The 25,762-nt window shown below is 41.5% G+C and overlaps 1 protein-coding gene and 1 non-coding gene across 15 annotated transcripts in view; one reads left to right on the forward strand and one right to left on the reverse strand.

Annotated features, from left to right (window-relative positions):
* Positions 1–2,379: 2,379 nt before the first annotated feature.
* Positions 2,380–25,762, reverse strand: part of Wnk1 (WNK lysine deficient protein kinase 1) — a 156,155-nt gene continuing 132,772 nt past the window's right edge. For 7 of the 14 annotated variants that reach the window (XM_045137326.1, XM_045137324.1, XM_045137323.1 and 4 more), the window contains 8 exons: positions 25,341–25,414; positions 21,590–22,251; positions 19,967–20,169; positions 12,782–12,976; positions 11,050–11,121; positions 8,276–8,317; positions 5,632–5,819; positions 2,380–5,167 (listed from right to left, as the gene is read on the reverse strand). In XM_045137326.1, coding sequence (XP_044993261.1) covers positions 4,850–5,167; positions 5,632–5,819; positions 8,276–8,317; positions 11,050–11,121; positions 12,782–12,976; positions 19,967–20,169; positions 21,590–22,251; positions 25,341–25,414 — 1,754 coding nt within the window. In that variant the 3' untranslated portion in view covers positions 2,380–4,849. The remainder of the gene's footprint in view (positions 5,168–5,631; positions 5,820–8,275; positions 8,318–11,049; positions 11,122–12,781; positions 12,977–19,966; positions 20,170–21,589; positions 22,252–25,340; positions 25,415–25,762) is intronic. The other 7 variants (XM_004669145.2, XM_045137328.1, XM_045137325.1 and 4 more) reach the window with 2 other exon arrangements.
* Positions 18,352–18,454, forward strand: LOC123455903. The gene has a single exon (XR_006634206.1). It is a non-coding gene; the product is annotated as a small nucleolar RNA U13 (small nucleolar RNA).

A 25,762-nucleotide genomic window follows, 5' to 3' on the forward strand; every position in this document is an offset into this window, starting at 1 on the left:
TATATATGTATTAAATTGTGTTTGACCTCAGTTTTCATTTAGGGTCCTTGCTTCTAATGTCCACTAAGACATGAGACCATGGCGGTGCTTGTCATGACTACATCAGCAAGGCTCTGATCATCTCAGAGTAGTCCCTTTTATCTGCAGGGACGTTCCAAGACTGTGGCTACCTGTAATTGTAGATGGTGCCAAGCCCTGTTAAAGCCCTTTAAAAAAAATTTTTTTTTTTCATTTTAGACAGGAGAGAATTGGCACACCAGGGCCTCTGAAATCGAACTTCAGACTTGTGCCACCTAGTGGGCATGTGTGGCCTTGCGTTTGCCTCATCTGTGCATCTGGCTAACGTGGGACCTGGAGAGAGATTGAACCTGGGTCCTTACGCTTTGCAGGCAAGTGCATTAATCACTAAGCCATCTCTCAGCTTGTCCTATATATAACTTTTTTTAGAGAGAGAGCAAGCTGTGAAAGCCTTTTTCATCTTCAGCACTTACCAAGTCCTGTGACTCTGCACGTTTATTTTTTTCTTCATGTTCATTTCTTCTGTACCTCTGAGCAATTTAGTTATTCTTTATAAATTGAAAACTTGCTTTTCATGTATATGTATATACGTATGTCAGAAACAACCTTGGGTTATCTGTCCTTGCTTGTACCTTGAGACGGTTTCTTAGTAGCTAGTAAGCTTCACAGTTCTCCTGAATTCACCTTTTTTTAAAAGAAAGGGTCTCCCTCTAAACCCCCATTAACCTGAAACCCATTCTGGTCCCAAACTCAGTAGCCCCCCCCCCTTGCACCACCACTCCCAGCCTGACTTCACTTCTCCCCTCGCCCATTGGCATTCAGAAATTAGTGACACCTGTGCTACTGCATCCAGCTTTACAAGGGTCCCAAACTCCTAACTTTAGGTTTGTATATAGCATTTTCTTGAGTCACTGAGCCATCTCCCCAGCCCCTCACTGTTTTTCAAGGAGACACTTTCGTGTTATTGGTATATCTAAATTGCCAGCATTCCTACTCTTTGCTGCCATTAATAAAATTTGAACATTAATACTGAAAGGCCTTAACTGAAGTGACTGAAGGATAGACAGGGTTTCTAACATGGAACTATTAGGCAAAGGAATCATCAAGTGCACATAGAACTTAACACTCAAAGAGCCGATCCTTCTGTTCAGCTTGTCACATGGGTGGGGGTACATCTTCCCACATGGCCTTTACCCCTCCTGCAACCCACATGGTGAGAGCTTTCTGTACTTCCTGCTCTTTCTCGCTGAAGCTTTGGAAAACAATTAAGTGGAAATCACTGTATAATTTCTCATTCATACATATGGAATACCACAATCTTCTTTCAAGACCAACATTAAAAAAAAAAATCTTTTGGGAGGCTGGGCGTGTTGATACATAACCTTTAATCCCAGCACTTGGGAGGCAGCAGTAAGAGAATCACCTTGAGTTTGAGGCCAGCCTGAGACTACATAGTGAATTTCAGGTCCGCGTGGGCTAGAGTAAAACCCTACCTTGAAAAACTAAAATAATCTTTTGATCCAGGCATAGTGGCACACACTTTAATTCCAGTACTAGGAAGGCTGAGCTCCAGGTCACCCTGGGTTACAGTGAGACACCTGATCCTCAAAGAAGAGGGGGAAAAAAAAAAAAGCCAGGTGTGGTGGCACATGCCTTTAATCCCAGATTCAGGAGGCTGAGGCAGGATTGCTGTTAGAGGCCAGCTTGAGCTAGAGTGAGACTACCTCAAGCAAACAAAAAATACCTGTGGGTGTTTTTATTTTGGATACCAGCTAGCTATAAGCCACTGTAGTTAGGTGAGATAAACAATGAGTATGCAGCTTTACTTTTTAGATGTATTTTGGGTTGAGCTGTGCCAAATTTTGAAACACTAATCATCATGCTGTGGTGGAAACTGGGAACCCACATCAAGTCACTTTTCTGGAAGCATTGGGCTAATACCTGCCTACCCTCCTCCTTTGTTTTCTAATGGCTTTTGATTCACCTGTGTTGTTTAATACGCCTCTTTAAAAAAAAATTATTATTGAGAGAATGGGTGTGCCAGGGCAAATGCATGTGCCACCTTGTTCATTTGGCTTACATGGGTCATCCTGGGGGGAACAAACCTGAGTCCTTACATGTAGGCAAGCACCTTATATGCTAAGTAATTTCTCCGGCCCTCACATACCTTTGATTTTGACCCATTTCCCGTTTTCTTCAGAACTATCCCTTTTCCTTCTTAACAGCATGATCTTAGTTCAGGGCAAGGCTGCTACTAAAATTGCTCTTGGGAACAAGAAATCTAGTTATAAACTGCACATGACCCCAAAACAGGGCCAATAAGAAGAAAAGGTATTTGTGCTGGAAATGACACCCCACAGCTCAACAAAAGCAAGTTTGGTTTATTTGAATGGTTTCATTAAATAAGTCTACAAAGGTAACAAACTGAAGCACAAAGCGCAATCTTACAAGAAGCGCAACACCCAGAGTTAGTGCAAAATGTACAATTAATGGCTGCTGAGAAACCCCTAGAATTGAATTCAGTTTTTTAAAACAAGTGTACATTGTTAAATAATGTAAGGAAAACATTTATAGCTCAGAAAGTTTTTTTTTAATGTGGAAAAGATACTCAAAGTGTACTATTAACACAAAAATAATTTAAACAGTTCAGTAGCACTAGCTCCTTCCTCTAGGCTTCAGTTATTTCATCCACAGGAGGGGGGGGGGATCAACAGTAAATAAATCTTTGTGAATGGATGAAAAGACCTTAGAACTATCAAACCAAAAATAACAAAACAATGTGCGTGCTGCATTTGGCTCCCTCTTACTCTGGTAGAAAGTGTCTCATTCACCCTAAGTCCACTTCTCATTTACTTGGCACCTTCTCTGTTCTCTCTTTTCTCTTGCCCTCCCTCAAAGAATCAATGAGTCAGCACTGGTAGAAGGGCCTGAAACCTCTGCTCTTTATACCTCTACATCCCTAACACCTTCAGTTCTTGTTCGCACCTTTGGGGCATAGGCCAACTTACAGAAAGCAGGGCCTTGAACAGGATTCAGATAGCCAGGCTCTTTCTATCACGATGACTTCTGTGGTGTGCCATTAAGGTGGGTAAAAAGTTGGAAATACATCAAGAAAAGCACCCAAGAAATTAAGAGTTTTAGTTTATCTTTTGAGAATAGATCTTAAACAAAGCCAAGTAGGGTCAGTATTTCCAGAAAGCTCTGAAAGTAACAGAACTGCCCATTACAACTAGTCACAGCACTAAATAATACTGGTTGGTTGCAGTTATTTAAAGGGACTATGAGCAGAAAACATGAGACCATTATAGAGAAATATAAGTGGCACAATAGATTATGATCGTGCAACCACTTAGATATCATAGGGCAAATGGGTAGGAAATAAGCCCCCCTTCGAATCTTAACTAAGCTAGAAACAGATCCATTTTCCATAATACAGTACCCCAAGAGTGGGCAACCCAAACAGGCTTTATTAACTTCCTCTGTCTGCCTTTCATCACTACCACACTTCCTACCTTAAAAACCACCCCATTTCTTTTTATGTTTATTTTCTTCTAGTTCTTGTTGGTTCTAGCCCAGCTCAAGATCTGTGACAGTAGTTAGCCAGGAATCTGACATCTTGTCAAAACAAGTTTGTTTTCCCTTCTCCAGCCTTCCTTTGTCTTTCATACAGCTCACACCTCCCTTAATCTTTTAAATTGCCCAATTTTGTTTAACACCCTGCCTCATTATTCTTGAAACAGAACTTTCTGCTTTCAACCACTGAGTGTTAACTTCTCATCATACTTAGACCTGTTCTAGGTAAAATTGTTGAATGATTAAAAAAAATGTATCCTTATGGCATATCCACTGCTGGGGTCACAGGGACCCTTTAAGATTGCTTTCCACATGCCCTCTGGTGACCTGGGGTCTGAAAACTTGATGCTAACGGCAGAAGCAATAGAAGTCCAAGGCACTAAAATATCCAGCAAGCAATACTGGGAGAAAAGAAGTATTCAAGTACAGTAATTTATACAATTTTACATTCACATTTATTTATCTAATACAATGAAAATACAAAGGAAAAAGTTAAAGTGTCTCAATAAGTAAAGGACAGAGCTAGCTTTTTGTGTGTGAAACTTTTTAAGCCTTTCAAATTTACTCTTTAAAACTAATGTTGTCCAACAACATTTGTATATCACAGTGTTTCCACATCAAAACTGATGGCAAAGTTAAATGTCCGCAGGGAACGTAATTTTTTTTTCCTAATTGCTAATACTGCAGTCAAAGCTGCTATTCTTTTGCTTAAAGCACTAATGACCTATCTTAAGAAAAAGTTGCAACCCCAGTCCCCTGATATTTTTCACTGGATTGTAAAAGAAGGAGAAAAATGTGGGGATTCTGGGAGAGGGCAGATATTAATTCCCTATCCTTTTGTCTTAAGGTGTGAATTCTTGGAATAAGGAATTTGGGGCACGTGCCTCACTTTAGAGCTCCACCCACTTGCAGGTCCAGACTGGGTTGGGCTTTACATTGAGCTCTGTGGCTTTCTGATAGATAACAAGGTTCTCTTCTAGCCCCAGGCCTTACTGGTGGGTGCAGATAAACAGGAGAGCATAGTTTCAGACAGCACCTCCACAAGAAAGTTGCTCTTCTTGTCCTGCTCCTAAGGAGAGGAAAGGAGGCTCTCCATTTTGAGGGTTCAAAATGGTATTAAAAACATTCCCTTCTGGCAAGAAATAACCAGTTAAATGCAGCACTAGCAGTTAGTATACAGGCTACCTCCCTACCCCCCCACCCCTCAGCGTTCCTTCTCCTGCCCCCAAATCTACTCAGTTAACATCTCCAGGTTTGACTAAGTGGTCCGCAGGTTGGAACCTGGGGGGTTGCTGATGGATTTCTGCAAATTGCTGATGTTGAAATTCTGCAGGGATGTAGTTCCTACAGGTTGGAACTGGCCAAGTGGCTGTGGTGCTGAACCACCTGTTCCACTCCACTGAGTGCCAAATGGAGCAGCTGGAAAACTGTACTGCTGTGGGGGGCACATGGACTTGGCGAAGTGACTTAGAGAGGTAGCGGATGCTGCAGAGATGGGGGCAGAGCCACCCAGGTTTGAGGTCATGGAAATGCACAGTTGCCCAGGAGCTGAGAACTTTCTTGCCATTCCGGGTCCCTAAAAACAAGCCAACAGCAGGGGTCAGAATTTGATGTACCATCCATGGGTTTAAAATGAACAGTAATACAGCTCTACCATTCCAGAACTGAGACTGTCTTAATCTTAAAGTGTTAGCGAATAAAGCCTCTGTAGTATTTATTGGCCTATACTTACCAAGGAGGGGTGAAAATAACCATTCTAAGGGTTGGGAAAATGTGCCATGCTTGTGTGTGTGTACACACACATCTAGTTCAGAATGTTGAAGAAATAAAAACAAATTGCACAGCTGACCAGTAAGGAGCAAGGGATTCAAGAAGGAACGGTAAGAAGATACTAGTTTGAAGTTTCATCTTGTTTTCCCAAAAGTGTTAAAACTCAGGGGCTGCTGAAGAAGGTGGCAGCATAAACTGGTGTACTAGCTATGTAGTTTACATTGTGTGGTCTGGTAAGATTATGAAAATGGCAAAAAAGAAAAAACTTACCTCGTAATTCATGTGTCCTTTGCTTCCTCTCCTGCCTGAAAGATTCATGGCATCTCGGGCCCAGTTGTCTACCAGCTTGTGCAGGTCATCTGTGAATGTGCCCTTCCTGCTGGAAGTCATGGCAGGGGGCTGAGCCTGGGCAGCCTGGCTACTCACCGTTCCCCCAACGGTGTTTGTGCTGCTGGTCCCTAGAGTTGTAAACAGGAACAACACTGGCATGAAAGAGTCTAGTTTTTACTCCAGAAGAGAGACAATATCACGAGATAATGGATGGCAAGCCACAGAATGGGGAGAGGAATTGGGAAGCCATGCAAGAAAGGAAGAGTCCAAAGTGTCATTTAGCCTTTGAGTTGGCACACTAGAGCGATGAAAATGCTTTCTCTTCTGTAGCTGCAGTTAGGCACAGTAACTCAGAATGGTGGCGGGCATGAAGGGCAGGGGCCTCTTTCAGAGCGTATCAGAGCACTGGCAACTGGGTGCCAGTGCTCTGTTTCCAGCACCATGTTGACGAGGGAGCATGATATATGGGCCACAGGGCTTGCTGCTGTGAAAATTTTGTTGAAAGCAGGAGAAAGAAGTATTTTTCTTGTGCACTGGGCAGATTAAAGTATTACGAATGCAGAGATCCATGCTTGGCTCCCAGGCCATGTGGATCCTGCTGCATTCTTTAATAGAAAGAGGTAACAAGAAGTAGCATGCTCTGTTCAATTTTTTTTTTTTTTCCCACCTGGACTCACAAATAGAAATGTGTAAATATAAACCTTGGAAAGTTAAGGTTTCAACCACTAAATTTCCCATGAGTACAGAACCAAGATTCGGCACGAGGAAGGAGGTGCCCGAATCTCACCTCCAGGAAGACATGGTTTTCCTGAAGAGGACTTTGGTTTCAATTGGTCCATGGATTCTCATCCCTTCTCCCCACTCTTCCCAGAAGAGCAAGCACTCCTGGGTAGAAGCAACAGGAAAATGCAGCTGAGGCAGGAGCGTGGAAGGAGAGGAAGTATAGAGGTTATGATGAAGGAATTCTATTTCTATGAGAAAGGAAGAAGAAGTCTGTGTCCTGCCTGATTTCGGCTCTGACGGAGGGCACACTGATGGTTATTCGAAGAGGCAAGTTTTAAGGAAGAGGGAAAGAAGAGTCATGGTCTTGTTTTTTAACCCCTACTTTCTTACTTGACGTCACATTTACTACAGAGTAAATAAAAGCTACTAAAAATTGTCAGCCAGTGGGTTCTATTATATCCAAATGATGCCAGGGTTAAGTGCATGCGCTTTCCTGCTTTCCAGGTCAAAGCAGCACACTAGCGCATAGGTGCATACTTGAAGCAACAGGACTCACAACCACTCTGCGATCCACTCACTGCTGTTTCAAGTGAAGTTTCGATCTTACCATGTAGGGAATGGCAGAGAGTCAGTACACCCACAGTACAGAAAACCCATGTGGAAAAGCACAAAAGCACAGGAAAGAGCCTTCTTTGAAGAGCAAATACGGCTTTGACAAAGGTAGAGCAGGAAGGAAGCATAGGCCGTGAGGATGGGCAGTCATGACAAAGAGGAAGCTGGAAAGCAGGCATGTGGCATGCATGTGGCATGCATGTGGACTAGCACCCTGCTGGATAATGAGCACGATGATCGAAACCACAGAACATCCACAAGTGAGCAGAGCTGTGCAGTGCTAAACATGGGAAGCCAAGTTGAGTGAGCACCGCTTATCCAGAGAGTTCATGCTGGAAGTCATGCCTCTCTACTCTGGGGGTAGATGTACTCACTGCTGCAAGGCCCTTTTACAATCCAATGTCACTTTTCATTTTAATGTATGTTATTCAATACTCCACAAAGGGAGAGTCAACCTTTTTATTTTGGCCAATATAAATAGGGCTCCAGTTAAAAAAGGAATCAAATTAACATCCTTTTCTTAAGCAGAGCTTAATGTCTAGGTAAAGCAGACTTGACTATAACTAGACTTAACTAATATAATAGGTCTTCTGAACTTCTAAACCTTTTTCAGTTCTTCTGAAAAGACCTAAAAAGTAGTATAGACTCCCCCCCACAAAAAACTTGTGTTGATTTCTCCCTGTGCCCATGCTGCCAATTTGAGAAGTATCCATAACCATTATAAACCACAACTTATTGCCAAACATCTCAAATATACAGTTTTCTTGTTACTTCTCTTTCAACTCTTAAAACCTGCTAGGTGCTGAGTTATTTGCATGTATTTTAATGAAAATGCCCCCAGTCTGAAGAGCCAAGCTGTGCCAGTCAAGTCGCATTCCTCTCCCCAGCAGTCTGGCCACCAGTTTCTACCACAATGTGATGGTGCAAGGGCATGAACCTTTCTGTTCCCAGTGGTGACAAAGTAGTGCCTGGCATGTGCTTGCTGTCTCAAAGACTCTCCCACTGAACGTAGGCACCCCCAAATCCATGACTATCATAGAAGGTAGGCTCACATGGGGACAACACTATGAGGTGGTTTCCTCAATTTAGAATTATAACCAGTAATAGCAATTACGCATGTTAAAGAATATATTAGGAAGGGTACGGGTATAGATGGAAGTTAGGAATTAGGGAGTTATGAGGTTTCAGAGTTTAAAGATAACAGGCTTTGCAATCAAGGATCAAAAGTAACAGAAAGAGAGATAATTACTACAGAGCTGGTTGCAAGGACAGACTTTTTTCACCATCTTCCCTGAAGCACAAAGAGAGAGCAGTGTGTTAAAGATAAAGAAACATCAGTGTAAAATCTATACAGACTCCCCAAACAGCACACAGAAACCCAGCAAGAGAAAGCAGGAGGGGACACATATGGGTGGGACCTGATAGCCATGGATGAAGATATAGTTCTATGGGATACATCTAACTGGCTGTTAATATCATCATCATCCTCATCTTTATAATACCTAATAGATTGTGTTGCCTGGCTGACAGGTGTTGAGTTTGTACACCCATTAAGGTTTTAGATGAGGGAAGAACAGGCCTCACTGCTTGAACTTCAAATACTCAAGCAGTAATTTGATTGATTCTGTCCTACTTCCTGTTTCTCCTGCTGGGTTGTTATAAAGCACTGAAATTAGTACCACCGTTACAGCTTTAAGTTAAATTAGCTGTTATATTTCCACATCCTAGACATGTACCAATCTCATCCCTTCCAGAAAAAAAAAAAAAATCTTTTAAAAGTAAGTGGAAAACAAGCAACCTCTGAACATAAATAAGAGCCATTAAGCCAAGCCGTGCTTCTAAACAATTATCTAATTTGAGAACATGTATCCCAAACTACCAGTAAGGTCTCTACCCTTTTAAGTACGCAACAGCTTTACATGATATATCCTGATGTATTTTTAACAGGTAAATGGCCTCTAATTTAGACTCAAAATGACGTGGTAAATTTACTACATCTAACCTTTCTTATTCAAATGGGCAATACCGCTTATACTTAAAGAGTATACTTAAAGAATTAAATCAAAAGGTGCTTGTGATACTTTGACAGAAAAAAAGCATTGTTTTCCCCCTTCCTTCTACCCATTTTAAGTTGTGTATCACAGGCCCAGCAGGTCCCATTTTAAATTTCAAAATACTCTCTGTCAGTGTACTTTATCTTTTTAGTTGGACATGCAAATGAAATGCTTATCAGTGTGGTAACATGCATAGTCCAGGCTAGTATAAGAAAAATTACTGGCCAAAGTGTTCACAAATCATACATGCTTAGAAAACTACCAAACTGGGTAATGTCTTCCAGTCCTTTCTTTGTTGAAGAGCCCTAGACCACTGATATGTGTGGGAACATTTTAAGATATCTATAGGTAGAACCAATCTATGAATAACTCAGGAGGAAAAAAATACAAAACAAAACAAGGGAACAAGGAAGATTATAATTATGTCAGTGACAAAAATAGAAATTAAATACAACACATAAAGGTACCTTGAGATCTGGTCTTCATAGAGAACAAAGGAGAGTATAAATTCTTCCCACCATGAAAAGGCCTAAGGACCCCTGAACTATATACTTAGAAACATTGATGGCCTTAGCACATGCATTTAAAAAGCAGTTCAATAACCACACCAGAAGTTTGAGGCCTTAACTGTTATCCAAACTCTATAAAAGGTTTTCTTATTTGGGCTTTATTTGGGAAAAAAAAAAAAAATTTCACTATATACTTACTGGTCACCTACCGAGTACCTACTAGGTAAGGTAATGCATAATCATAGGAAGATCTTACAGTGTTTCCTAGGTACTAGCTTTTATTTGTGGATACTATATATATAATTTTTTTTTTTTTGAGGTAGGGTCACTCTAGCCCAGACTAAGCTGGAATTCACTATAGTCTCAGGGTGGCCTTGAACTCACTGGCGATCCACCTACTTCTGCCTCCTAAATGCTGGACTTTAAAGGTATGTACCACCATGCCCAACACCACCATCATATTTGATTTGTACAACTCCATATAGGTAGAGGATGGGATGATTTGCTCCTAAGCCTTGTTAAATGGTGAAAAAATTACAACCAGATTAGAATGAAAATTTCTATTTGCTGGTACTTGGCTGTGGTTGTTAGCAGGACAAATGCTTTGTCAGGATAACTATACTAACCATCCCCTTTTTTTGTTTTTCAAGGTAGAGTCTCGCTTAGCCCAGCCTGACCAGGAATTCACTATGTAGCCTTGAACTCATGGTGATCCTACCTCTGCCTCCAAATTGCTGCAATTAAAGGCGTTCAGGGTGGCCTAGAACTCATGGTGATCCTCCTACCTCTGCCTCCCAAGTACTGGGATTAAAGTGTGCGCCACCACGCCTGGCTTAGGCATCCTTTTAGAAATACTAACTTCATGGTTGAGTAGAGTGATGGTAAAGGATCTAATGAAGGTATTTTAGCAGCTTTTCAAATGGCATATATTTTAACCCATATTGTAAGAGAATGAAAAAAAATAAGGAAAAGCATTTACCTGCTGCCAGACTATAAGTGCACCAGGGGTCAAAATGCGTTTTGTTACTTGTTTTTGTTTTTATTTTGAAACAGGTTCTTGCTATGTGCACAGGTTTGGCCTGGAACTTGATAGGTAGCCTATGCTGGCCTTGAATTCCCAATCCTTGCCTCAGTCTCTCCATGCCTGGCTGTTTTCTGTCACCCTTATATCATGTTCTGTCCTGTATACCTGTTCTGACTGTGGAGTGCAGTCTTTAATGGGTTCAAAGACCCACAGCCAAAGAAACAGTTCTACTAGGGAGTAATAGTCTATAAACACCAATTGTTACATGGGGACCCAAACTTCTGAGGGTAACAGTATTCAGCCAAGCCACTGAGTAGATGATACACAAAGAGACAAATGAAAATGGACTGCATGACAGATCAGATCGAAAGCAGCAGAAAAACAAGGACAAGGAAGGAGTAAAGGTGTTACACACAAAGAGCCAAGCAGGGCGTACTCAGAAATCGGGTCCTCCTGCCACCAGGTTTGAATGTCACCTGCTCAGATGCACAGTTAAACTTCGCACAGCCTGTGAGAGGGAGATAACAGGGAGGAACAGAAGAGGAGAGACAGAACACAACTACAAGATGTTAGAAACTTGAAGTTGGAGTGGTGAGATGCACTAAGACGGCACACAGAAGAACGAGCTCCTCAGGGCAGGTCATATAAGTAAGACAAAATACCAGGCCTCTACCACTCTATTCCCAGTGAAGTTCTCAGCTGAATAATACTACCAAGCTTGCATTTTCTTACCAACCAAATACATTAGCAAGAACATCTAATTTCTATGAAATTGTGGCAGCAGACTCTTAGTAGGCTATTCCCAAACTTAGAAATTAAAAAAAAAGTAGAGAAGGAAGCGAGGGGAGGGAAATAAAAACAACTTCTATTTGTAAAACACCATAAAGAGGGCTAGAGAGATGGCTCAGCAGTTAAGTTGCAGGCCTGCAAAGCCTAACATCCCAGGTTCAATGCTCCCGTATCCATGTAAGCCAGATGCACAAAGTGGCACATACATCTGGAGTTTGAGCAACTAGAGGCCCTGGTGTACCTGTTTTTTTCTCTCTCTTCCCCTTCTCTCGGCTTACAAATAAATAAATATAATTTAAAAAATTTTATAAAATTTAAAAACGGGGGGTGGGGAGCTTGAGATATGGCTTAGTGGTTAAGGCATTTGCCTGCAAAGCCAAAGGATCCTGGTTTGACTCTCCAGGACCCACATAAGCCATATGCACATGGACGTACATCTATCTGGAGTTCACTTTGCAGTGGCTGGAGGCTCTGGTGTGCCCATTCTCTCTCTCCAATAAATAAAATATATGTATTTTTAAAAAATTGTAATTTTTAGCTTATTGGAGAGAGAGAGAGAAAGAGGCAGATAGAATAGAGGCACACCAGGGCCTCTAGGCACTGCAAATGAACTCTAAATGCAAGTGTCATCTTGTGCATCTGGCTTATGTAGATACTGGGGAATTGAATTTGGGTCCCTAGGCTTTGCAGGCAAATGCTAAGCCATCTCTCAAGCCCATGTAAAAAAAAAAAAAAATGAAAATTCTTTTTTTCTTTTAAAGAAAGTAAAAAAGGAAAGACTGGAGATGTAACGCATTTTGTAGAATGTTTGCCTGGCATGAGCAAAGCCCTGCATTTGATCCCCAGCACCACATTAAAAAAAATGGGCATCTTGGTGTACTGATATAATGCCAGCATTATGGTGGTAGAGGCAGGAGGATCAGGACTTCAAGGCCATCTTTGGCTACGAAGTAATTTTGAGCAAGGCCAGCCTGGGATAAAGGAGACTGTTAAAACAACCAACCAACCCCCACAAAAAACTTTGTTTTCAGAAACTGCTAGAAACCCCTTAGAATTTGGTCTCCAAATTCAGCCTTGTATTAATGTCCAAGTTATAAACCCAAAATTAGCTATTCAAAAGGTTTCAAGTTTCCATTGTTATAGTTCCTGAAAAGTAGTAGTCCAGAGCTGGACACCGAGGCTCATGCCTATAATAATTCTAGCACTTGGGAGGCAGAAGGGCTGTCATGAATTCAAGGCCAGGTTGGGCTACACAATGAGACTGTTTATTTAAAATAAAAAAAGTAATAAATAAAGTTACTTATTAGGTATTTGTTCCAGATATGACAATATCCCCATTTTAATGTTTCTTGAAGGTATTGGTTATTTTGATTTCTTACCTTGACCTGGAGCAGAAAGGCTTGGTACTGAAATGGCACCATCACTGGTGAAGGCTGAATAGAAGTTGTCACTAGAGGGTGATGGCTTAAGAGGCTGTAATAGCTGATTGTGCCCAGTCTCTGGGGTGTTGCCTGGGGGTTGTAGGGTTTGCTGGGGGTGCAAAATTGAAGTTCCACTTTGACCAGACAGGTTACCTGAAGAAAGACAAAGTGGCATGGAGAAACATGTAGAAGGAGTTCAAAATGCATGCAGCTCAGCTGACAAATTGTTTGGTTAGAGTGCAAGAAGGTCTGCATTGATCCCCTGGTGCTGCATAAATGTGGCATGGCAGTGTCACTCTTGTAATCAAGGCACTTATGATGTAGAGGCAGAATGATCAGGAGTTCAAGGTTATTTTTGGCTGAACAGTGAATAGGAGGCCACTGAGACATGTGAGACCTCATCTCAAAATCAAAAACAACCAACCAACCAACCACCAGCAACAGAAAACACACAGGAAGTTTCTCCAATGCAGTCAGCAGCATTATTTTGATTCTTTCTATTTGTCCACCAAGTAACTAATGATAGAACACAAAATCCTATATATTAATGGAGGGACAAAGTACTACTAATATGAAAGTAAGTAAGGACTAACAGTAAGACTCTCATACACAACAGGTTTCTAGAAATCATCAGATCGTATATTTAGCTTTAGGTAACTTACAAATCTCAGCAGAATAAAACAGTTGACTACAATATCCAACAGATACAAGGATTCCATTTTGTATCTCCACAATCACTTTTTTGTCGTATTTTAAAAGATGGTGGCTTATGATACAAGTAAGTTGTTAGTTTCTGTTTAGACTTGCTTGTAACTATGCATCAGGGCTGGAGAATTGGCACACTGGTTAAAGATACTAGCTTGTAAAGCCTAACAGCCTAGATTCGATTCCCCAGTAGCCACATAAAGCCAGATACACAAAGTGGCACATGTGTCTAAAGTTCATTTGCAGTGGTAGGAGGCCCTGGTGAGCCCATACTCTCTTGCTCTCAAATGAATGAACGCTGAAGCACATTTAAAAAAAAACAACTGAGCATTGGTATGCACTTGTAATTCTAACATTGGGGAGGCAGAGACAGGTGGATATTTGGTCTTGCTGACCAGCCAGTCCAGATGAGTTCTAGGCTAGTGAGACCTTGTCTCAAAATTAAAAAAGGAAGAATCTCGAGGAATGACACCTGAGGTTTTCCTGTAGTCTCTGCAAATGCGTGTAGCCATGTTCACTCACACTCACCTGTACCAAAAATAGGGTTGAGGAGATGGCTCAGTAATTAAGAGTGCTTACTTGGGCTGGAGAGATGGCTTAGCGGTTAAGCGCTTGCCTGTGAAGCCTAAGGACCCCGGTTCGAGGCTCGGTTCCCCAGGTCCCACGTTAGCCAGATGCACAAGGGGGCGCACGCGTCTGGAGCTCGTTTGCAGAGGCTGGAAGCCCTGGCGCGCCCATTCTCTCTCTCTCCTTCTCTCTGTCTTTCTCTCTGTGTCTGTCGCTCTCAAATAAATAAATAAAATTAAGAAAAAAAAAAAAAAGAGTGCCTACCACTTAAACATGAAGGCCTCTTGTGCTGAAAGCTGTCAAGTTCAATCACCAGAACCTATGTTCTGAGTGTGAGATCATGCATGTCTATAAGCCCAGTGAGAGGAAGGATGTACGAGACCAGAGAATTGTTGGGGCTCATGGATGCACAAGCAGCTCAAAGTTTAGGGAGAGACCCTATCTCAAACAGATGAGTGATGAGGACACCTCTACACGCATGTGCACAGGCATGTGCTCCGACACATACATGTGCATACACCACCACACACCAAAACAAAAAAACAGACAAGGGGATGGAAAGATGGCTTAGTGGGCCCAAGCGCTCTTTCTCCTGCGCGCGCTCTCTGTCTCTCTCAAATAAATAAAATAGTTTTAAAAAAGCAGACAAATAATAACCTGTCATAAACACTACCTTAATTTCTTGGTTTCCAAATTACTGGTTAAATTAAATATGCACTCAAAAAAACATGCCAAGGACTGGAGAGATGGCTTAATGGTTAAGGCGCTTGCCTGTGAAGCCAAAGGGCCCATGTTCGAATCCCAGGATCCCACATAATTCAGACGCACAAGGTGACACATGTATCTGAAGTTTTGATTGCAGGGGCTACAGACCCTGGTGCGCCAATTCTCTCTCTCTCTCATGGAAAAACAAACAAAACAATAACAACAACAACAACAAAACACATGTCATCAGATGGGTTAAATAAAGTGCTTGCCTTCAAAACCTAAGGACCCAGGTTTGATTCCCCAGTACTCACGTTAATCTAGATGCACAAGGTGGCACATGTGTCTGGAGTTTGTTTGCAGTGGCTAGAGGCCCTGAGGTGCCCATTTTCTTCTTTTTACCACTGACAGCCTCCCCTCCCTCACTGCCAGTGAAGCGCCAGCAAGCACCAGAGACCAGCAGAAGGGAGATCACAGTAACCAGTACTGGCGAACAGAACAGCAATCCAGCGAACCAGCCAACCTACTTGAATCCACAGTGCAGCAAAGAGGGACGGCCAAGCATGAATGCAACATAACTGAGACCAAAACCATCCCAAGAGGTAACTGGGATTACACCAGGTCAGTACCTGCCTAATAAGCCTGGTATATAGTCCTGAACCGGGAGTGCTAATTACACCTTCCATATCAGCATAAATTATATGTTAAGTCTGATGGATAGTCAGATTTTGTTTTTGTTTTTGTTTTTCGAGGTAGGGTCTCACTCTGGTCTAGGCTGACTTGGAATTCACTCTGTAGTCTCAGGGTGGCCTCAAACTCTCGGTGATCCTCCTACCTCTGCCTCCCGAGTGCTGAGATTAAAGGTGTGTGCGACCACGCCTGGCGGATTTGCCATTCTTTTTTTTTTTTTTTTTCTCACAGTCCCGAGAATTTTAATTTATAAAATGGATTACACATTCCATGGGAAGACTTGGAGATAAAGCACCTGTTTAAATTTTATTCACAGTTAGTTACTAAACAAGGCCAGTGTGTGCCAATTAGCACTACCCAAAACAGGTTACTCCTTAGAAATAAATACTAAACTAAAAAGTTAAGAAGCATTCAGCAATTCTCAAACAAATATTCATCAAAATGAGGTAAGTCTAATGTGTCATTTGCTAACGTGGTTAATGATGAAGTGGAAAAGAATTCATCAAAAATGTCAGTCTTCATAGGACTCTCCAAGTCCAATGCTCTGATGCAGGCACTGTTTGCCAGCGAGTCTGATACAACTTCGCACTGAGTTTTCTTGACAGGGCTACAGTAATTATGGTCCTGTTTCAGATGGGTGCTTAGTTCACTAGGTGCTGGTGCTGGGCTGTTGCTATCTCCCATTTCCAAATACCTAAAGTCAGGTTCCACACTTTCTGAGAGCTCTGTGGAAATGGTTGTAGGAGACAGTAATTCTGCTAAGATGTCTTCTTGACTCTGACTAGGGTGCGAGCTAACGGGAGGAGCAGTGGTACATCTGGCCTTGTTATCTGCAGCATCAATTTGATACTGTAGCTCCTTTAGAAGATCTTCAATGGACTCCCCATCACTGGGGGACCCACAGTGGGACAGAGATTCTAGATTTTCACTTGGAGGTGTTACAGTTTGGGGAGAAGACTGAAGAGAAGCTAATTGGATTTGCCATTCTTAAGGTGTATTTCGGGCTTGTTATTTGTTGCTTCTTGATTTATACTGTATTTGTTCTCTCTTCTGTTATACATTAGGGAAGGGTCTTACTTGGTCACAAGCTGACTTGGAACACTCAACAGACCAGAAATCTCTACCTCCTTGTTGTCAGGGTTAAGGTGTGGGTGGGGCACTACACACCTTAAGGGACAGTTAGAGGACCTGGTTGTCATAATACCTACTCTTGCATAAACACTCTGTTCTATTTTTCATCGAAAGAGTACAATGTTTAAATTTTAGAATCTACCTGTATTTTGTTCCACTCAGCCAACTTGAATACTCTCATAGCAGGCAAACCCAACACCTAAGATCACTTTTGTAGATACTCTGAGAGTCTTGAGAGCTACACCTCGCACCTTAAGCACCCACCCTGAAGATATATAACATCAGATTGATAGATACGTCTAATTATACTCAGCTAACTAGAAAATCCAAGCATTAAATTAACCCAAGATCCAAAAATAGATACAATATAACACAAGAAACACCAAAAATCAAGACAATATAAATCCACCAAAAGTATTAATGCATCAGAAATGACCACCATGAGAATGAGTTAGAGGAAATGCCTGAGAAAAATTTCAAAAGAATGATTATAAATATGTTCAAAGAAGTCAAAGAAGAAATCAAAGGAATGAAAGAGGAAACTGAAGGGATCAAAGAAGACACAGGACACCAACTTAATGAAATAAAGAGGTCAACACAAGACAAATATGGAAATAGAAATAATAAAGAAAAACCAGTCAGAATTACTAGCAATGAAGAACACAGTTAATGAAATAAAAACTCTGCAGAAAATCTCACCAGTAGAATGGATGGACAGGGCAGAATATCTAAGCTAGAAGAGCAGGTAGAATATCTAATACAGTCCACCAAAGAGAAAGACAAACTAATAGAAAAGTATGAATGGGAATTTCAAGATGTTTGGGACACTACAAAAAGATCAAACATAAGAATTCAGGGTATAGTAGAAGGAAAAGAATTTCGTTTCAAAGGCATAGTAGGCATCTTCAACAAAATCATAGAAGAAAACTTCCCCTAAATTGGAAAGAGGTGCCAATGCAGATACAGGAATCCTTAAGAACACCAACCAGACCAAACCTGGAAAGAACCTCTCCTCGCCATATTATAATCAAACTACCAAACACACAAACCAAAGAAAAAATAACGAAAGCAGGGAAACCAACCACCCTCTAATCTGACTGGAGGCCCGCTCCATGGAAGGGAATACATCCCTGATACTGAAAACCTACAACAGGGGTAGTTATGAGCCCTAGGGTTGTAACGTCTGCTGCTGTCTGGCTAAATGTATATACTATGCTTACTAAACTACCTAGTAAGCACTTCTCCTAAATGTTCATACCCTTATATTAATGCTACTCTCACTTTTGGTAGAGAATCTTCTCTTTTCAGATGGCAGTGACCTTGGGATGACTCAGAAGGTATCACGGTGCTGGAAAGAAATGACTTGAGTGCACAGTACTGTAATATCTCTATCACACCTTCTAAGGTTCAGGGTCTAATGCGGAAGAGGTGGTGAAAAGAATTTAAGAACCAAAGGAAGGGGTAGGACTCCTTACAACGTGCTCCCCTCAGACACAAAATGGCCTGGATGTCCATGACCTCACAGTGCCTGACACTACCTACACAAGACCATCATAATAGGAGGAAAAGATCATGACATCAAAATCAAAGAGAGACTGATTGAAATTGGGAGGGGATATGATGGAGAGTGGAGTTTCAAAGGGGAAAGTGTGGGGATAGAGGATATTACCATGGAATCTTTTTTATAATCATGGAAGTTGTTAATAAAAATTTGAGAAAAAAAGTCAAAGATCCTTTTACTGGTTCACAAGCATGATGACTGGGTGTCCTGCATGTGCATGACATGTTCCTCTCTCCTCTTGTTTCAACATCAGTACATTAACACATCTGATGTGAAAAACAACCAAAAAAACCCCATGTCAAAGCCAAGTTTGGTGGTATACACCTTTAATCTGAATACTCAGGGGGCTGTAGTAGGTAGATTGCCGTAAGTTCAAGGCCATCCTGGAAGACACAGTCAGTTCCATCCAGGTCAACCTGGGCTACAGTGAGACCCTGCTTCAAAAAACCAAAATGAGCCAGGCGTGGTTGCACATGCCTTTAATCCTAGCACTGGTGAGGCAGAGATAGGAGAATGCCGTGAGTTTGAGGCCAGCCTGTGATTAAGTAGTAAATTCCAGGTCATCCTGAAATAGAGTAAACCCTACTTCAGAAAACAAACAAAGAACAACAAAACCAAAATGAAGTGGATGAATGGATGGCTTAGTGGATAATGTGCTTGCCCCCAAACTCTAAGAACCCAGGTTCAATTCCCCAGTACCTACATAAGCCAGATACACAAGGTAGCACATGTTTCTTTAGTTCATTTGCAGTTGTTGGCTGCCCTGGCGTGCCCATTCTCTCTCTGCTTCTTTCTCTCCAATAAATTAATAAATCAAATATTTAAACAAAACCAAACCAAAAATAAGCCAGGCATTGTGGTGGTACACGCCTTTAATCCTAGCACTTTGGAGGCAGAGACAGGAGTACTGTTTTGAGTTCAAGGCCAGCTGGGAACTACAGAATGAGATCCAGGTCAGGCTGGGCTTCAGTGAGATCCTAGCACACCCCCTCCCCAAAAAAGAAAAAGTCAAAAGTGGAGTCTGAGTCTAAATTAGCTATTTCCCTTGTAGTCACAGTTGTATTAATGGGTTTCATAAAATGGTGATGTGCTTAAGAAAAGATATGGCCATCTATAAAGTCTACTAGAAAACAGAGAACTGTTAAGAAATTTGTAAATGTTCTCCAAATATTTAAATTAGACATGGAGAGTAAATAAGAAATGTTCACTTATTTTAACCTAAGCCAGGTATGGTGATTCATACCATTAAAAAAAAAAAATTATTTAAGCCGGGCATGGTGGCATATACCTTGAATCCCAGCACTTGGGAGGCAGAGGTAGGAGGATACCAGTAAGTTTGTGGCCATCCTCACACTACATAGTGAATTTTAGGTCAGCCTGGGCTAGACCAAGACCCTACCTTGAAAACCAACCAACCAAACAAACAAACAAGCATTGAACTCAGCCTACTTTTTTTCTTTCACACATGTATGTGTGTGGTATGCATGCCCTGTGTATATGATGAGTGTTTTTATTTGTGTGTTTGTAAACTTATATGTGTACATGTGGTGGTCAGAGACCAATGTAGAATATCTTACTTAATAGAGACAGTCTCACCAATTAAGTTAGTCTAGATATCCTGCTTGTGCCATGGGTCTGCCTCTCTATGCTTTTTGAGCACTGGTGCATAAAAGAGTCAAAGAAACAAGATTATTAGGAAGGCCAGTCTCCTTTGAAATTTAACAAGAGTAACAAAAGCTCAATAGGTTAATTTTATAGCTGGAGGCTTGGTCCAAGGCTTTTACCTGAAAGCTGTGGGCTCTTATTCCCTAATGAACTGCTGCGGCTAGATTTGTTGCCTTTGCTTTTAGTGGGTCGTCGTCGTCTTCCTGACAGGGGAGCAGCTGGGGGAATGATGACAGCAGGGGGAACTTTGCCCAGTTTTGTATACAACGATTCAATTTCTTGCTTCTGGCGACTCTGCAGGTCTTGAATCTCTTTAAGATGTCTATAAAAGATACCAAATATAAATCAAAACACAACCATCTTTGTTCAGCTAAAAATTAAAACAGGGCTGGAGAGATGGCTTAGCGGTTAAGTGCACGCATCTGGAATTCGTCTGCAGTGGCTGGAAGCCCTGGCACGCCCATTCTCTCTCTCTCTGCCTCTTTCTCTGTCTGTTGCTCTCAAATAAATAAATAAAAATAAACCAAAAAACAAACATTAAAAAAAATTTAAACATATTTACTTAGCGATGAACTCTTATCCCAAAATACACCTAACCAGGCTATTATATATAGTTTATCATCTCATTTTGTTGGGTTCCATTGCTCAAGCCACATTCTTTTCTTTCTTTTTTTTTTTTTTAAGTAGGGTCTTACTCCAGCCCAAGCTGACAACTCCCTCTGTAGTCCCAGGCTGGCCTTGAACTCGGTCAGAACAATCCTTCCTCTGCCTCCCAAATGCTAGGATTAAATGTATGTACCACCATGCCTGGCTCCCAAGCCACATTCTACTTAGTCGAGTAGATAAAAGTGTTAGGAAAGCAGGATTTCCTGACTTTTGAGGCCTTATAGAGATATGCTACACTGATCTAATATGAAAAAATAGTGAACAAAACCTATAAGTATAATCATCTCAATGCCATTAATAGATTCATGTGGCAGGCAGGAAGTAGAGGTTAATAGTGATAAAAACTGCTACCAACGAAAATGTAGTAACAATAGAAAGGTATAGATAGAACAGATCCCTTAACTAAAAAAACAAAGTAGAGGCTGCAGCTGGGTATAGTGGCACATGTCTTTAATCCCAGCACTCGGGAGGCAGAGGTAGGAGGATGGCTGTGAGTTTCAAGCCACCTTGAGACTCCACAGTGAATTCCAGGTCAGCCTGGGCTAGAGTGAGACCCTACCTTGGAGAGAGGGAGAGGGAGAAGGGTAGGGAGGGAGAAAAAAAGCAAGCAAGCAGAGGCTGGGAAAATGGCCCAGCAATTAAAGGTGCAGGCGTGTAAAGTCTGCTGTACACAGGGTTCAATTCCCCAGATACTCATATTAGCTGGATGCAAAAAAAAAAAAAAAAGGTGCAATGTCTGGTGTTCATTTACAGTGGCAAAAGGCTTGGATGCTGATACATGCACATGAAATTTTTTAAAGAATAAATAATATATATACAGTATCTGCCACTATTCTTTTTTAAAAAAATATTTTGTTTGTTTGTTGGGGGGGCGCAGAGAGAAAGAATGAATGGGCACGCCAGGGCCTCCAGCCACTGCAGACAAACTCCAGACGCACACACCGCCTTGCACATCTGGCTTACGTGGGTCCTGAGGAACTGAACTGGGGTCCTTAGGCTTCACAGGCAAAGGCCTTAGCCACTAAGCCATTTCCCCAGCCCCTGCCACTGTTCTTTCACAGAAGAGGATGACTTACTTTTCTCGTAGTCGTCGCAGCTCTGACTTTAAGTCTTCATCTTCAATGTCTGACTCATTGTCACTACTCATGTAAGAAGAGTTGAATGAATTACTAAGGCTTTGACTGAGACTCTGGAGGGCAAGGCTCTTTGAACACAAGTGACGGGGGGAATGTGGGCTTCCTGAGCCATCCTCTGTACCCCTATTTAGAAAGGCGGCTTCCAGGTCAGAAGATGGCCCATTCAAATGTGAAAGTTCCACTAGCTCAGGCTTCTCTTTCTTTGGTATCATGACAGGAAGAACTGATTGCTCTGAATCTCTGAGAGAAGAAGAGGTACCTGGTCCCTCTTTCTTGACATCTGTTATCTTGTCCTCAGTTTTTGATACCGAGAAACGACCCACTTTATCTGCTGTGGTTGTCACCTGAAAACGTCCAACCTTGGTAGGCTGCCCGGTTTCTAACTTTGCTTCAGGAGCAGAAGTTTTATGGGCACTGTCTGGCACATCTAAGGAAACACCAGGAATTGTTAGGCCATTAGGCTCTGACTTTGTCAGGGTACTCTCTGGACTACTACTTGATAGCACTGAGGACTCTGATGTACTAGACTCAAAATGAACAGACTTTGTATCTTCTGACTTGTTTTTGTCCTCTTTCTGGGCATCATCCATTGCAACTGAAACCTGATAGAAAAAAAAAAAAAAAAAAGAGAACGAAGTGAGATTAAAACCTGAAGTCCTCAATACTCAATTTCCAGCATGAAATATTTAAAAAAAAAAAAAAAAAAAAAAAGGAATCAGCATTGGGGATATAGCTCAGATGGTAATGTACTTGACTGGCATGCATGAAGTTCTGGATATAATTCCTAGCACCACACAGATGTGGTAAGGCGGTACATGCCTGTAATCTCAGCATTCAGGAGGTAAAGGTAGTTTTAAGTTAGCTATACAGGGAGTTCGAGGCCAGCCTGGGCTAGAGATTCTGTCTTAAAAAAGAAAAAAGAAAAGAAAATCAACTCCTTTCCTTTTCAGTGAACAGGTTGAAAGTTTGCAGTTTCCATCTTTGACTGTGAAAATAAACTGAATTCTATTACAGAGAACAATATCAGTATGAAGATGCATATTCAGAATAGCTCATTAAGTTGACTGATTCACTTACATATTGCATGTCAAATGACTCAGATTCATGTCTTAGTCAAATTTTAAATAACACGTTACAGAATCTTGAAGGTTGTATGCCAACAGATCAATAAACATTAAATGCTAAAAACAATAAAACTGACAGACAGCAAAAGGGATGTTCCAGATCCTTATTCTGGTTTGGGTCTGTCCATAAATTAGCTATAAATCAACCAACTACAAATCTTAGAACCTTAGTTTACAGAGAAACCTATAATCCCCCACACTCCAAAGACTACCATAAAAATAATTTGATAGTAGTTGTGAAAATAGTTTTTAAAATGTAATTAAATATATGTACTAAGAGCTAGGGAATGCTCACTTGTTGGGCCAAGTGGCACCATTTAATGCAGTAAATTTCACTTACAATTCTTTGTTTCTTTGAGATAGAGTCTTGCTGTAGCCCAAGCAGACCTGGAATTCACTATGTAGTCTCAGGCTGGCCTTGAACTCACAGCAATCCTCCTATCTGTCTCGTGAGAGCTGGGATTAAAGGTGTGCACCACCATGTCCAGTGAAATGCTTTTATACATAAGATATTTGCTATTTTTCTTATTATTAGAAATGTCTGGAATGAACTGGGCACAGTGGCACACACTTTTTAATCCCAGCACTTAGGAGGCAGAGGTAGGAGGATGGCTTTGAGTTCAAGGCTAGCCTGGCACTACAGAGTGAGTTCCAGGTAAGCCAGGGTTAGAGGGAGAACCTACTTTGGAAAATCCAGAAATGGCATGAATGACCAGTAACAGAAAAATGTTAGTTAAATCAACTATTCACTGGGTTAAAAAAACCTAGAAAATATTCAGAGGAACAGAAGTGGTGGCTAGTTGTAGAGAGAACAAATACTCCTGAGGGAGAGGGGAGGTGGGAAAACAATGTAAATATCTCATGTTCTACATACTAATGTTTCATTGTGGGAGGGGAGATGATGAAACTACCAAATGCTATATAAAATATATCACTAAGCTGGCAATTATGCCCCACATATGTAGGTAATATGATTTTCTTTGTGACCATACTGGGGGGATTGAGTCTAGGGCTCTGTACATGGTACTCTATCACTGAGCTACAACCCCAACCTTTTTACCTTTTATTTTTGAGCACAAGTTCCCAGTCTAGACTTGAACTGATTCTGTAACCCAAGCAGGCCTTTAAACTTATGATCCTTTTGCCATAGTTTCTTGTATAGTTGGGACAGGTCTGTGCCATCAGGCCTGACTAATCATTTTTTAATTTTTAAAACATTTTTTATTTGTGAACACATGCACATGTCTGTGTAAGGGCATGCCAAGTATCTTGCCACTGCAAACTAATTTCTGTTCACTTTTAAATTGGTGGTTAGGGAACTGAACCTAAGCTAGCAGGCTTTGTAAGCAAGCATTTTTAATCACTGAGCCATCTCCCCAGCCCCATTTTTTTGGGGGAGGGGGGCTTATGTGTGGGTAGTGTATGCACACGTATGTGCCCATTCAGTGTGCCATATGCTTGCTTGCAGCAGTCAAACTGTAATGTCAGGTGTTCTGCTCCATTGCTCTGGACTCTCTTACTGATCCTAGAACTTGCCATTTTTTTCTCAAGCTCTGGTGACTGTTGGTCTCTGCTCCCCTATGGGACTTTGAGATACAGATAGGCGCTGTCACACCCAGCTGTCTGGTCCTGGGGATCAAACTCAAAGAGGTCCCTCAGGCCTTTATACTTGCACAGGAAGGTACTTTTAACCACTAAACCATCTCTCCAGCCCAATTAAAATATTAAAATGTGTATTTGTGAAATGTATATGGGTACCTATGTGCAGTAGTCAAAGGACAACCTTCCTCAGATTGGTTCTTGCTTTTCACCTTGTTTGATGTAGGGTTTCTTGTTTGTTCCTCACTGCTGAGTTCACCAGTCTAGCTGGTCTGCAAGCTTCCAGGAAGCTCTCCTGTCTCTGCCTTCCATCTCACCATCAGCATGCTGAGATTACAGAAGCCCACCAAGGGCCTTTACATGGCATCTGGAGATCAGAACTCAGGTACAGAGGATTGCACAGCAAGCTCTTTATCCATTGAGTCATCTCATCAGCCATAATATAAATGTGAGTTTACTCTATGTGTGGGTACGTATGTACGTGGAGGTCCTAGAACAAACAACCTCAGGTACCAGTCCTTCCTTGACCTTGTCCTTCTTGGGGCAGGTTCTCTTGGTGTTCATCAGGCTAGCTGGCCTGTAAGCTAATAGCATTCTTTTGTGTCCTTCTACAGTCTTGCTACAGGTATAAGATTACAGATGAGAGCTACAGTGGGGCACGGTGGCACACGCCTTTAATCCCAGCACTTGGGACGCTGAGGTAGGAGGATTGGCAAGAGATTGAGGCCAGCCTGAAACCCTACCTCAAAAACCAAGTAACAACAAAACTAAACAAAACAAAAACCAATAAATGAGTGCTACCACGTTTGGTTTTATGTGCATTCTGGGGATCCAAACTTAGGTTAGTACACTTTCTATGTCAAGTACTTTTACCCACACAGTCATCTCTCCACCCCCCCAGCTGGCTAATAATTTTATTGTATATACAACCTTCCCAAAAGAGGGACTCAAAGCAAAGATCATTTTACCTGAAATCGCCCCATCTTAAAAACACCAGCTCCTGAACTAGTTGGTAGAATAGGGCCTTCAGTACCTTGAGAAACTGAAACAAACATAAGCAGGGGGGGGGAAAAAATTTATGTTTCCTTTTAGTTAACTTTTTTGTCCTCTCACCAGAAATACAGGACATTAAAGATCCCTTCCCCACCCTTTCAGATAGTCTCACTACTAGCTCAGGCTGGCCTTAAACTTTTGACCTTCCTGTCTCAGATTTCAAATGCTAGACTTGAAGGCAAGCACCACCACACCCAACTAATGACCAGTTTTCAATAAAAAACAATTGTATATACTTTCTCAATACAACAGTTAGTCAAAGCCCTAGAATAGAACAGTTCTGTTCTCAGAATTATTGATTGTGCCATATTTTAACTAGGCATCTACGGATGGACAT

The sequence above is a fragment of the Jaculus jaculus genome, chromosome 18 (assembly GCF_020740685.1).
Source record: "Jaculus jaculus isolate mJacJac1 chromosome 18, mJacJac1.mat.Y.cur, whole genome shotgun sequence".
Taxonomy (NCBI): Eukaryota; Metazoa; Chordata; class Mammalia; order Rodentia; family Dipodidae; genus Jaculus; species Jaculus jaculus.